Raw genomic sequence first — 15,245 nt, 5'->3', positions numbered from 1 at the left:
CTAGGTAGGGCTGATCAAATTAAATCATTTGCAGTTATTTATGCATGGGTTATTGAATGTTTGACTCAACAGTTTCGTTCAAAACGATGAATCATTCAGTAATGAGAACACTGTTAAGTGTTCCTGTGATATATCAGTTCTGCTGTGATCTTTGTTTGGAATTATTTTCGCCGCTGAAACAGAACAAAAACAGTCAATATTTCGTCTAAAATGTAAGAGACTTCATTTTAACTGTTTATTGAACTGTTGTATGAAATCAATGTCACATTTTCAATCATGATGGTATTCAGGAAAACAGCACTCGTCGTGTGAGGTTGCTTAAAGGGACAATGTGTAGCTTTTTAGGTATTTTATTATCTAAAATCAATATTTTTATTAATAAATATGCCCTCAATGGTGTACAAATACCTATGCCAATGATCAGACTAATCCTCGTAAACGAAGAATTTATTATCTTTATATACATGGGACGGGTAGGTCCACGGAGGCTTCCATGTAGTTCCGCCATCTTGAAAAACTATAATAGCAGAGAGGGACAAAAAGTACTAGGCCAACGCGTTTCCACAACGCGTTTTCGTTCAGAACCAGCGTCACGTGACTGAAGCCAGCAGAAGCGGAGGAGCAGAGCAGTGAGAGGCGCTTGTCACTGCCGCGGCAAGTTTAAAAGGATGCACTGCACGGTTATTTATACACCGTTCATTCATACATATGCTGAGTCACAGGATGAGTCCTCGTCGTCGAAAAAGTCAAAAATAGACCGTAAAAGGAAACGTGAATCAATGTCGGGATAGCTAATGCAGGAGAAAGCTGTCAAAAGAGACCCTGAAGTTGCCTGCTTTCTTCTCGACAGGTAAGTCAATGTTATGGTCTTAATTACAAGCATACACGCGTACCCACCAGATTTCGTCATGAGTCATTTTGTACCCACCACTTTTTTCAGATAACGTCCATAATTATTAGACTTTGGGTTCGATTTTTTTTTGTACAGTTTTCAGTGGTTTGAGGAGCAATATGAGAGAGAAATTTGGTGCTCGTTGTTTGGGTACATTAAACCACGTAAGGCTTTTTCACGTTAGTATAAAGCCCATGAGAACCGTGTGGAGTCAACCCACAGCCGCTCCGCTGCTCTGCTGAAAATGTGAAGCTGAAACGCTTAGTGTCATATAACATCCATAATAATTTGACTTTAGGTTCGATTTTTTTGACCGTTTTCAGTGGTTATGAGGAGCAATATGAGAGAGAAATTTGGTAATGATTGTTTAGGTACATTAAACCGCGTCATGTCATATTGTCAACATGGTTTCTGAAGCAGAATAGTGGGTCATATGTCTAATGCTTTTTGAAAACTTAAGGCTTTCTTCTTCATAAAACGAGTCGGACATCACATTTTTGTATACATTTTGATTTATTTTCATTAGTAATCTTAGCTACAGGACAGCGTATTTCAAAACATGACCTGCGAAAAAGAGAGAGAAAAAAAAAAAAAAAAAAAAGCACTTCCTAATGGGTCTCCATGGCTGGACTGGCCATAGGGCATACCGGGCATTTGCCCGGTGGGCCGACGTGCTTTTTGGGCCGATACATCTCATACTCATTTTTTTTTTTTTTTTTTTTTTTTTTTTTTTTAACGGCCCATAAAATTTGTACATCGGCGGCCCATTCGTTTTGTTTTGTTTTGCTTAATTGGCGGCGCTGGGTTTGTGCCAGTGTAATGCATTGGTCAAAGTCAGTGTTAGTTTTTTTTTCTGACAGACCAGCCCATGAAACACGTAGATCAGCGGCCCATTGGCTCTTTTCTTGATTGACACTGGGCTGGCCCAATCACAACTTTAAACGAGTGAGCGAGCGTGCAGCAGTGTCAGTGTGTATCTGTCAAAATAGATGGAGAAGAAACGCAAGGAATGTGCAGATAAATAGCGGGAAAAAATATAACCAGGCCCTTAAAGCAGACACTGTAAACTGTGTCAAAATATATGTTTTCTGACCTTCATCAGCTCCTGTGGCAGATGATGATAGTGAGGACGGAGGATCAGGAGAGAGATCAGAGAGTGTAGAGTCCGCGGTAAGCAGAACTACTTTCAAAACTAGGACATGTCATGAGTGTAGATTATTTCCACATCTGCATAGTTGACGATTACCGCAATTCACTAGAAATTTAATGACAGGCGTTTGTAAACCATGTTTTCCGCCAAAATAAAAGATTGATGCAGTTTGCGTCAAAATAAAAGATCATGTGCTTATCTCTTTCAAGTATAGAAATTGGTACAACACTAATTATGAAAGTGTCCTTTATTTTTTAGTGCATTTGTTTTACAAAATATGGCCATTACTGTCATTGGATTAATATTATAACTATTATTATGTAGTAGGTGTAATGTAGACACTGTAACTAAAAGAGGTTTGAATTTTTCTTTGTTTAATTTGCCCACTGAATATGGGTTGGAGCTTTTAATTTTGAACTCTCAAAGTGCACCAGATTGATGAATTTAACATTAAAATGCACAAAATTTTCTCACGGGGGAGGCATGCCCCCGAACCCCCCTAGAAGGACCAAGATCCAACCATAGTTTTAACAAAAATCCTGTAAGAAACACTTGTATTGCTATGCCAGAGCCACTTAAAGCTTGTTTTAGGATTCAGCACTGTGGAGTAGTTCAACTGTATTAATAAATATCAAATTTTGACTTATTTCATGTGTTAACTCTCACTCGTTCCTATACTCACTCATTACATGGCATATAGTGGTTTTAATGAATAGGAGTTGGTATGCATATAATTAAGGGCGTGCAAAGATGGGTGGTGTTTGATCATATAGTGGGCCGGTCTGGGCAAAAATGCCCGGGCCGATTTTTTGTCCCAGTCCAGCCCTGTGGGTCTCTGTACCCAGCACATTTCAAACCAAACTGACGCCCATGCAGCTATTGAGTAAAGTAAGGTTAAAGAAGGCTCTGATGATGATGATATCTAACAATGCACGTACTTCAAAAAATATAACGAGTAAAGAAGGCATTACTACTAATTACCATAGTTAATGTTTTTCACAGTCAGTAATTCATACTGTAACATTCTTTTTTTCATTGTTTCAAGTTTCAGTTTGTTTTAAATAACAAACCTGTTCACCCGAAGAAAAACTCGAAGTGCTATTATAAGACATCCTGTCATAGCTTTTTAGTACATAACGGCTACCGTAGATGCAACGCGCATTTGAAAAAGTGAGGCGCTGGAGAGCATTATTCGTTTGAATGCAAAATACAATTTCACCACTAGATGGGAGAAATTCCTACACACAGTCCCTTTAACTGTATCATGTGTTAAAAATATAAAAACTCTTTAAACTTTTTATCAGCAGCATGTTGTTAACTGAGTTTCGTTGTGAGCTGAGCTCATTAGTTTCCATATTTCTCCTTGATGGGCAGCGCGAGCCTCAACAGCACAACCTTGTTACTGTTAGTTAGTAATACATTTATCATCCACTATCGATAGTAACTTACTATTAATGTAACGTTAATAAAATCAGAATCATTCTCTCGTTTTAGTGACTCCCTAGTTATTTTTTTGTTGACGTTTTAATCAGGCTAGCACTACTTGTCCGATCAGGCAAGTAAAATTCTCTTTTGTCCCTTCAAAACTTGACGTTGATGTGTTAATGTGATAATGTCAGGCCTGAATTATATTATATTATATTAATCTGATTGGTTGATGAACGTTCTAAGGTGTGTAATTATTTTCAGGCAAACCAACGGCTAAAGTAGTTCCAGGCAGGTCTTGACCGCATTACCTATATGTCCATATCACTTCACGAAAGGATTTCAGTTATTTCAAAGGTCCTTACAGCAACAACAGCAAAAGAACCAAAAACCCCAGTGAAAAAGACATTCAGTGATATGGCTTTCGCTCTGTCATGTGTCTGTATAACAGCAAACCCAGGAGTGTGTCCATTCAGAATACCAAGAAAGTGTGCCCGGATACGTTTCGTGCCATGTGCCGATGACAGTGACTGTGCCAACAATGAGAAATGCTGCAGCAATGGATGTGGACTTCAGTGTATGGCTCCAGTTACAGGTATTTTTATATTAAATTATATAGCTATACTAATACATTACATTACAACATTACATTTCATAACAGTATGGGGCTGTAGAATACTTGAATATGATTGGTCCATATCACTTCGCCAAATGATTTCAGTAATTTCAAAGGTCCTTACAGCAACAACAGCAAAAGAACCAAAACCCACGACGACACTGACCAAGCAAATGAATATAGTAAGCACTAGGATAAAAACAACAAATTATTTCCATGTTTTTTGGAAATACTGTAATTATAAGCAGACTAATTGACTCCGGTCCGTTGAATTATTAGAAAATAATGGACACTCAAGGTGTTTCCTGCTTTAGATCAGAAACAGTTTTAGATCAGAAATGGCTAGTGAAGTAGTGAAGAAAACATTTACTTTTACATTTAGTCATTTAGCAGATGCTTTTGTCCACAGCGACTTACAAATTAGGACTAAATTAAGCGAGTCATCGGGAAGAGGCAAGAAACAACGCAAGAAGTGCTCAAAATACGAAGTTCAGGCATTGTTCAGAGTAGCATAAGCCCGATAAGTGAGGATTTAAAGGAAAAAGGAGAGAATTTTTTATTTTTTATGAGGTTAAGTGCTCACGGAAGAGATGAGTTTTCAGCTGTCTTTTGAAAGTTGCCAGAGATTCTGCATTCCGGATGAGGGTGGGGAGAGCATTCCACCAGCATGGAACTGTGAGTGAGAATGTTCTGGAAAATGATTTTGTGGCTTTCTGTGATGGAACCACGAGACGTCACTCGTTGACCGATCGTAGGCTTCTGGTAGGGATGTAGACTCGTAGGAGCGAGTGAAAGTAGGAGGGAGCTGAGCCTGTGATAGATCTGTAAGCAAGCGTCAATGCCTTGAACTTGATGCGAGCTGCGAGTGGTAGCCAGTGCAGGGAGATGAACAGAGGAGTGACGTGGGCCCTCTTGGGCTCGTTGAAGACAAGACGAGCTGCAGCATTCTGAATCATTTGTAGAGGTTTAGTTGCACATGATGGAAGTCCAGCCAGAAGAGCATTGCAGTAGTCAAGCCTAGAAATGACCAGGGCATGGACGAGAAGTTGTGTTGCATGCTCCGTTAGGAAAGGCCTGATCTTCCCGATGTTATGCAGTGCAAACCTGCATGATCGAGCTGTCTTTGAAATGTGATCTGTGAAGGTCAGCTGGTCATCAAATTACTCCAAGATTTCTGACCGACCTTGATGGGGTGATTGATGATGAATCTAGCTGGATAGTGAAGTCGTGTTGTAGAGATGGATTGGCAGGGAGGACGAGAAGCTCAGTCTTTGCCAGGTTGAGCTGCAGGTGATGTTCCTTCATCCATGACGAGATGTCCGCCAGACAGCTTGAGATCCATGCAGCTGCTGTGATCATCTGGTTGAAATGAGAGGAAGAGCTGTGTGTCGTCAGCATAGCAGTGGTAGGAGAAACCATGTGCCTGTATGATGTGTCCCAGTGATGTGGTGTAGATGAAGAGCAAGGGTCCAAGAACTGAACCCTGAGGAACCCCTGTGGTCAGTTGATGTGCTTTAGATACTTCGCCTCTCCATGTGACCCTGAAGGACCTGCCTGTGAGATAGGACTCGAACCAGTGGAGGGAAGTTCCTGTGATGCCCAGTGATGAGAGGGTGGACATAAGGATCTGAAAAGACTGAAAATCTGGATCTGAAAAGACTGAAATAGTTCTTTGTTGAAAAACGTATTCCAATAACTTCCAGAAATCTTTTTTTACAGTGAAAATTGCATTCAGCATTCAGTGATTTGGCTTCTCTGTCATGTGTCTGTATAACAGTAAAGCCAGGAGTGTGTCCAAGCACAAAATATAAACCAGGAATGTGTGCCTGGATAAGTTTCGTGTCGTGTGTCGATGACAGTGACTGTGCCACCAATGAGAAATGCTGCAACAATGGATGTGGACTTCAGTGTATAGCTCCAGTTACAGGTAATATATTATATTATATTATATTATATTATATTATATTATATTATATTATATTAAATTATATTAAAGCAATATCTCACTCTAGCAGTGCGATATGGCTGTATATCAGCATGGCTGTGGCGGAGTGCCGTAGGTAATCACAGCGTTCTGATATATAGCCATATCGCACGGCTACCAGTGTGATGTTGTGTTTGTACAACAGTTTGACGGCACAAGTGTGTAAATAAATAAGAAACAACAATGGAGGGTCTTTAAACCCATCTTTTGTGCAGAACTATTTCCTTCTGCCACGGATTCAAATCTCCAGTTGACAGTTTGACAGTTGAGCCCAACCCTCCGTTACTAATTGTAAAACGTCACTTTAGAACTAGCAACGAAGGAACGCTGAGACTTCATCGAAGCTTATTGTTTTATGTAGAGTAGAATATTATGAGAGATAGATCGTCAAAACGAGTGCATTACCTCCATCTAGCTAATATTCTTCAGGTCAATCTAATAGTAATAATCACAAATCAGTTTGAATGTCTGCTGATGAAAGTGAATCTTTGTCTTTGTCCTTTTAACAGTTAAGAGCATTTCCCATGATAGCGCTAATCAATGCATTTGTGGGTTGCGTCTTATTGTTTACAACCTTGTTTCGACCTTTCACTAAAAAAGTATTTGTACAATAGAAAATAAACACAAGCAAACAGTTCAGTCAAAAGTACAAAAGCAGAGCTAGTTATAGTAGCTACAGGATTTCAGTTAAATAAAAAATATAGTTATGAAACTACCTTTAGGCAAATTGATTTGCTCTGGAACAAGTAATAGATGAATTATTCTTATACAGTATACCCAAAATGAATTATACCTCATGTTTAAACACTATCTACATAAGAACCAGCGGCAAATTCCAGAAGGACTGGCCAAGATAAAGCTGTTCTCTGCGGGTTCATGAGCGCTGAATGGCCGCTGACGGTCTGGAGCTCAATCTCTTAAAAAACATTTAAACAAATGGTCAAATATGTGCTATGTTTATAAATAAGTCACATATTTGAGGTTTAAATAACTACATTCTCACCTAAAAAATTATTATATTATATTAATCTGATTGGTGTGCAATTATTTTCAGGGAAACGCATGGCTAAAGTAGATCCAGGCAGATCTTTACCGCATTACCTGTATGTCCATATCACTTCGCCAAATGATTTTAGTTATTTCAAAGGTCCTTAAAGCAACAACAGCAAAAGAACCAAAAAACCCCAGTGAAAAAGACATTCAGCATACAGTGATATGGCTTCTCTGTCATGTGTCTGTATAACAGCAAATCCAGGAGTGTGTCCAAGCAGAAGAGTTGTCACCAAGACTTAGAATATAGTGCAGAATGTGTACTGCTTTTATGGTGCCTTTCTAGTGCTTATAGTATTTGTCCTTTCAGGAAATTGACATCTCCTGTCATTTTATGGAGTAGATTGTGGAAAAGTGTAAAAATTCTTATATGACAAATGCAGTAAAAACTGCGAAATATTGTTAAAGGTGCTCTAAGCGATGTCGGGAGACGTAACTTCTTGTTGACGTTCGAATTGTTGTCAAACAAAACGGAGGCTAGCTAGACCCTCCCTCCTCCTCATCCCGTCTCCTCCCTCCTCCCCTCCCTTCCGGCATAAAGGAAAGTCAAAGTAGTCACTACAAACAAAGTTGAGTTTTACTGATACTTCATTCAATGTGTAATGTCGCCAAGTTAGATAAATGCTTTTATATATTGCAGAACAGAATGCAGAAAAAGAGAAACATTATATTAAAAATGTTTCGCCACCTGAGGTTATAACTATAGCTCCCATACAAGGACGTAATAATAGCAAGATAACGTTAGCTTCGCGGTTCCCAGTGAGCATAAACAATGGCGTCATCGTAAACAAATTTAGTCAAAGTTGTCAATAGCCTATCTATTGAACATTCAAATTCATAACAAACAGTGGGTGAAAACAATCATTCACACAAATTGTCGCCCTACTGTGAATTTGCTTGATCTTTTACAATAGAGATTGATCGCTAACATACACTCACCTAAAGGATTATTAGGAACACCTGTTCAATTTCTCATTAATGAAATTATCTAATCAACCAATCACATGGCAGTTGCTTCAATGCATTTAGGGGTGTGGTCCTGGTCAAGACAATCTCCTGAACTCCACACTGAATGTCAGAATGGGAAAGAAAGGTGATTTAAGCAATTTTGAGCGTGGCATGGTTGTTGGTGCCAGACGGGCCGGTCTGAGTATTTCACAATCTGCTCAGTTACTGGGATTTTCACGCACAACCATTTCTAGGGTTTACAAAGAATGGTGTGAAAGGGGAAAAACATCCAGTATGCGGCAGTGGGCGAAAATGCCTTGTTGATGCTAGAGGTCAGAGGAGAATGGGCCGACTGATTCAAGCTGATAGAAGAACAACTTTGACTGAAATAACCACTCGTTACAACCGAGGTATGCAGCAAAGCATTTGTGAAGCCACAACACGCACAACCTTGAGGCGGATGGGCTACAACAGCAGAAGACCCCACCGGGTACCACTCATCTCCACTACAAATAGGAAAAAGAGTCTACAATTTGCACGAGCTCACCAAAATTGGATAGTTGAAGACTGGAAAAATGTTGCCTGGTCTGATGAGTCTCGATTTCTGTTGAGACATTCAGATGGTAGAGTCAGAATTTGGCGTAAACAGAATGAGAACATGGATCCATCATGCCTTGTTACCACTGTGCAGGCTGGTGGAGGTGGTGTAATGGTGTGGGGGATGTTTTCTTGGCGCACTTTAGGCCCCTTAGTGCCAATTGGGCATCTTTTAAATGCCACGGCCTACCTGAGCATTGTTTCTGACCATGTCCATCCCTTTATGACAACCATGTACCCATCCTCTGGTGGCTACTTCCAGCAGGATAATGCACCATGTCACAAAGTTCGAATCATTTCAAATTGGTTTCTTGAACATGACAATGAGTTCACTGTACTAAAATGGCCCCCACAGTCACCAGATCTCAACCCAATAGAGCATCTTTGGGATGTGGTGGAACGGGAGCTTCGTGCCCTGGATGTGCATCCCACAAATCTCCATCAACTGCAAGATGCTAACCTATCAATATGGGCCAACATTTCTAAAGAATGCTTTCAGCACCTTGTTGAATCAATACCACGTAGAATTAAGGCAGTTCTGAAGGCGAAAGGGGGTCAAACACAGTATTAGTATGGTGTTCCTAATAATCCTTTAGGTGAGTGTATATGTTGAATGTTGTATTCACCAAAGTTAATGCTGACTGCATAGTTCTAGCTAATTGCATGCTTGTGTTGGTTTGGTGAACATGAACGTAAATTTAGAAAGAAAGATGGATTTACCTGTTCTGCAAAAACAGAGCAACTGAATGTCGGATTGTAATCCCTTCTGCCGGCGGAGTTCTCGCCACCTTTCGAAGGTTTTTCCGATGTAAATTCTGTACTTTGCGCGTTCCTTATCCTTGTCCCTCTTCTTTGCAATTTGTTCATCGGAACATCGTCTCTTTGGTCGTGTGTCGGCCATAATTCAAACTTCCCTCTTCATGCTTCTCTCTCCTCCACACCCCCTTCATGTGTACGCGCACTAACCCCCCAAACCCCACCCTCAAATACTTCTTGCCAGTTATTGGCTGGAACACTGTTTGTTGTGTTTCGTGGTGCGGGTGAGCCCAGTTTGTTTTTGTTGCTGTTTGTGGAGCCTGTGGTGTCTACAGAGACCGCATTTTTTTTACAGTGTGTTCAGGGGAATTTATAGAATACACATTGAATAAAACATTTTAAAGTAGAAAGACTGAAATAGTTTTTGACTGTGCCAACAATGAGAAATGCTGCAGCATTGGATGTGGACTTCAATGTATAGCTCCAGTTACAGGTATTTTTATATTATATTATATTATATTATATTATATTATATTATATTATATTATATTATATTATATTATATTATATTATATTATATCATATTATATTATATTATATTATATTATATTAGATTAGATTAGATTAGATTAATCTGATTTGTTGACAAACGTTCTAAGGTGTGTAATTAATAACATGGAAACACACGGCTAAAGTAGTTCCAGGCAGGTCCTTACAGCACAGCAACAACAGCAAAAGAACCAAAAACCCCAGTGAAAAAGACATTCAATGATATGGTTTCTCTGTCATGTGTTTGTATAGCAGCAAAGCCTGGAGTGTGTCCAAGCAGTTATTACAAAAAAGCAATGTGTGACAACGAGTTCTGTGCCGATGACAGTGACTGTCCCAACAATGAGAAATGCTGCAGCACAGGATGTGGACATGAATGTATGCCTCCAGTTACAGGTATTATTTATTATGCAAGGTTCCCACGGGTCCTTGAAATCCTTGAAAGTTTGTGAATAGGAAAAAAAAGCCCCTGGAAAGTTTTTGAAAATAAACATACATAGATGCAGGTCCTTGAAAGTGCTTGAATTTATTTTGTGCAAGAGGTTTTCTGGAAAAAAATCAATATTATTCTCTCCGGTCCGCTAATGTGTTATTTCACCAACACTTCGTGGCCTATGCATACTAGCTTGCTTGATTTACGTTAGTTACGCGCATTTACGCATTACGTTAAGTGTTCGTAAAATAGATATAGATGTCTGTCCAGTAACTAATGATGAATGTAAGGCGAACTGCACAGTTTCATTTGCTCACGCAAACTTTGGTGGACTTCTGTCTTAAAGCAGTAACGTTATACCGTGACAGACAAATCCGTGCTTTTAAAGGTGTATCGCCTATTGGTTTTTTGTTTTTAAATTTGGATAATCTCTTAATATAATATTGCATACATTGTCAGAGCTTGGTAGACAAGTAACTATTATATTTGTATACCATATTAGACAGATTAATTCATAGATTATAATTAAAGGTACAATATGTAAGATTTTTGCATTAAAATCCCAAAATCTCAAGGCCAGTGTTATAGATTTTGTTAAGTTGATTATTTACAATATCCCAAATGTTTCCAACTATTTTTAAATCGTGAGAAAATTGTGATTTTAACCAAGGAAACGGGGCGTGTGAGCAGGGGTGAGCTGGGAGTCACCAATGGCGTCATATCCGCAATACCCTCGGTTTCCGCTCGTACTGCGTGGAGTCCTGGATAAATGCGGAAGTTGTAGTTGTAGCGTCTATCAAGCAACAAACGTTAACTTGTTTCGTGCAGTCGTTATGGAACACAATTATTCTTTACTTATTGCAGCTTGTTCTGTCGACAAATCATGCTTAATTTTATATTTTCCAAATGTATCATTCGGTAATAGTTATGTTTATGTAAGGAAAGTATTATTGCTTTAGATTTGTGTTTAGTTCATTGACATTGTTTATCACGTCTGGTGTTTATGGCCATGTAAATAAATATAGCATGTGTTATACATAAAGATTAATCAGTATTTTGGCAAATGATGTGGGTATGTTCAAATGTACTTTTACAACAATTGTTTAGAACACGTAAAACTGCGCGGCGTTATCACAACAATGAATTCGACATACAGTAACATCTATGATAACCAATTTAGTATTAAACCTTACTTTTCTTGCGGTTAATTCATTTTAATGAAATAAAAGTGTGATGAGGTTCAAGAGTCAGGAAGGAAGAAGACGGGTCGGCGTGACTGGGACTCGTACTTTATTAAAATAAAACAAAACAAAGTCGCGCATTCACCGTGGCAACCGCGACGGCACAAAACAGTTCAAAAATGAGAGCTTGGATCCACCGGTTTTCTTTCTCTGTGTCCAATTTTCTCTCCAGTCTCTCGTACGAGTCCTCAGTCCATCTCTCTCGCGGCTTATAAGCGGTCTCTCCACGCCAATTACTGCAATAAGACACAGCCGCTTGTCTCGTTTCTCTCTCTCCCGTTACAGACCGCTCTGAACCATGCCCCCCTCGCCAAAAAAAGCATGTCATTAAACGCAACATTTATAAAAATAGAACTTTACCTCATCCATGAACATGATTTTTCGATTCCCGTCTGACTGATTTACATCCACTGTGGAGTTGAAAACGACAGTTCCCATCATTCCACGCTCCTTCACATCGTCATCAAGCTACGCCGTTGTTGTTGTTTGGAATGTAGCGCCCTCTAGCGGCAGAAAATCTTGCATATTGTACCTTTAATGTTATTTATTAATTTATCATTTATAAATATGAATCAATGCATAATAAATTATGATCATATCTGTCATACACAATTTATGGCATTTTAAAAGGTTTAAAAAGTAATAAAAAATGGAAAGAATTATCCCATCCCTGCAGAATTGTCAAAACATGATTACTGGTTCAGAATGACTGCTTAAGGCACACCAATATATACTGAAGAGCAGAGGTGGGCAGTAACAAAGTACATTTACTTGAGTACTGTACTTAAGTACACTTTTTGAGTATCTGTACTTTACTTGAGTATTATTTTTTTCTGGAATCATTTTACTTTAACTTCACTACATTTGAAAGACAAATATTGTACTTTTTACTCCACTACAATTCTCACAGTCCTTGAGTAGAAAGTAGTAATGTCAGTCAGAGGATGATTTTGGTTGCAGGGGTTGCAGTTTGGTTGGAAATGAAAGTCGAGTTGAAAGTCAACGTGATTTTCATTTTCAACCACAATACAACGTCTGTCCAACGTTGGAGATTAACATCAATCTGATTTTCATTTTCAACGTTGGGTGTGGTCTTATAAATGCAACTTTTGTCATTGTTTTGGAGCACACTAGCTTATAACAGTAAGGCTAACATATTCATACTAAAAGCCAAAAAACTTTAAATAGTGGACGTTATTGAGTGCACTTATTCAATCTCACATTCAATCCCACTACTGGAACTGTGTTCTAAAAATAAATTTGATATTGATATCTAAATAAATGAAAAAATAAATAAATGTGGAAATAAATACAATTATACATAAATAAAGAAATAAAAGTATAAATACTCTTATTTTTATTTTATTTTTTACATTTCTTCGTATATTTATTTACGTATTTATTTATTTATTATGTCAGGTCTGGCATTCCATAGTATTCAAAACGCAGTAGCCTCTTCAGGAAAAGGTGCATATTACTGGGTTGTTGAATGCTTGAATCTGATTGGTCGACAAACGATCTAAGGTGTGCAATTATTTTCAAATTATTTCAGTTATTTCAAAGGTCCTTACAGCCTACAAAGCAAAATAACCAAAACCCACGATGACACTGACCAAGAAAATAAATATAGTAAACAATAACAACAAATTATTTCCATGTTTTCTAAACAACGATAAGGGGAATAGCTAATTGACTCGGGTCAGGTCCGTTGAATTAGAAGAAAATAATGCACATTCGCGTCGTGACTGCATTACCACCTCGGGTGTGCATCATTTTCTAATAATTATTATTATTATTTTGTGTCAAAAGTACCTGAATTCGGACTATAGCACTGTTTCAGCCACAGGGTGGCTTTACAATGTAATTCACTCTGTAAAGGGGGTCGCACACCGGACGAGAAGCACTGCGCCGCATCGCGTCTTGGACAACTCGAGACCTCGTACATGGGACGCGCACTTTCTCAGTTTATGGCCAGCAATATTGTTATGTTTAAGGACATTATGAAATTAAGATAATGTCTGTACTATATTGTACTGTAGCCTACAATTAAATACAATCGTTGCTGAGTCTGCAGTCTGAACACTTTACCTCAGAGTTGTCCGTTAACTGAATGAATTGAGAATCTCACCTGAAAATCCGATAACATCAACAATTTTCATTGAAGTTACTAGCTAAAACTAGCTATTCATGCCTTGAGTGTTTTGTGCTGTACATCTGACACTTAATGTCACTAAATGGCCAGACTAAATCTGAATCTCTATCCATATAGGCTATATGCCCTACTGAAGGGAATCCAGTGTGTGCCGAATACTGTTCCCATGATGGTCAGTGCCCTGCCGGACAGAAATGCTGCTCAACACCTCTGATCATGCATGCAGTGAAACTTCTGATTTAACCAAAAGAAAGAGTTATGAGAATGATTTAGCATAGTACATACTTTCTTTTACTTGAATCAATTCAGTGCTTAATTTTTTTCTCTCTTCTCTTGCATGCATAATATTTGTATGCTTTTGAGAAAAAAATGTACTAAAACTTTAGCCAAAATTAGTGTGTTGAAATAACGGAAGCATATGGACATGGCTAGATGGCTAATTAAACATAACCCCATGACCTTAGCAACAAGCTGAAGTAATAAAAAAAAAAACTAATATGCTTTGCCGGGTGTTTCTGAATTGCACATATGTAGGTACTAATCATATTAGAGAAAGATGATGTAATGAGTCGTGTTACCGTTGTCATGTAGCCTACCTATCCCATTTAAACTGTTGTATTCTTTTTGCCGGTGGGATTCTCTGTGATTGATATGAGGTCCTCCCGGCCGTGAATAAAGCATATTCAAAGGCATCATTTGGAGTCTTTCTGATCACTGCTGGGTCTCAGGCTAGACACTAAAGATCTTACTTCTATTCTCTAGTGATAGTGCTGAAGTGGAACAAGTGGAGAGAAGTCCAAATCTGTAGGTGTCTAAAAGAAGACCCATACAGGGGCATAGCACAAGATCCCAGGCCTATAGGGATAGGCAGTCCTGATGGGCCCCATGTTCCTCAACCATCCCCCATTTCACCCCCAACCACGTATTTCAAGCCTTCTTTCCCAACACTCTAGCCTACTTTACTGTGGTTACTAAGTTTAAGCTAAATTATATTACAATTTTTTTTTGTATAAATAACAGGTTTCAAATTAGGCTATTATAATGGTGTGTTGTATGCAAACAGCATTATTAGTGTGTACAGTTTATTTATTTAGCCTACCTCAGATTACCCAAATTATCATCTGAAAGTGTATGTTCTGCTCCTTCAATGGGTTGTCTCAGTTAACTCTGAGCACTAACGATCAAGGAGATATTCAAGGAGTTTAGCACTATAGATTTCGTGTTCTAGTTTGTGCTCACCTTTCTTTGAAAAGAAGTCAGTTACCAATTGTTTCCCCTCATTTTGTTTTCTTTCCTTCTCCTGTCTTTCCTTTCTTTTGGTGGCCTGATTTGGCTTTCTTAAAGGGTAATAGTACATGCACTTTTACAAGTTGATTGTACTGAAATGTGTGTTGGCAGTGCCTGTACACAACCATCATAAAATGATAAAAATCCATCCAGTGTTTTTTTTTT

General features: G+C 38.6%; 1 protein-coding gene across 1 annotated transcript in view; it reads left to right on the top strand.

Moving 5' to 3' along the window:
* Positions 1-14,484, top strand: part of LOC311302985 (uncharacterized protein) — a gene marked incomplete at its 5' end in the record, with an annotated part of 130,476 nt that extends 115,992 nt beyond the window's left edge. Inside the window, 4 exons of the mRNA XM_084429188.1 lie at positions 3,919-4,062; positions 5,861-6,010; positions 10,220-10,363; positions 13,911-14,484. Coding sequence (XP_084285314.1) covers positions 3,919-4,062; positions 5,861-6,010; positions 10,220-10,363; positions 13,911-13,927 — 455 coding nt within the window. The 3' untranslated portion in view covers positions 13,928-14,484. The remainder of the gene's footprint in view (positions 1-3,918; positions 4,063-5,860; positions 6,011-10,219; positions 10,364-13,910) is intronic.
* Between the last annotated feature and the right edge of the window lie 761 nt (positions 14,485-15,245).

Source organism: Rutilus rutilus (assembly GCF_951802725.1).
Source record: "Rutilus rutilus genome assembly, chromosome: 13".
Taxonomy (NCBI): Eukaryota; Metazoa; Chordata; class Actinopteri; order Cypriniformes; family Leuciscidae; genus Rutilus; species Rutilus rutilus.
The sequence above is the reverse complement of the archived record's forward strand: the minus strand, read 5'-3'. Positions and strand labels throughout refer to the sequence as shown.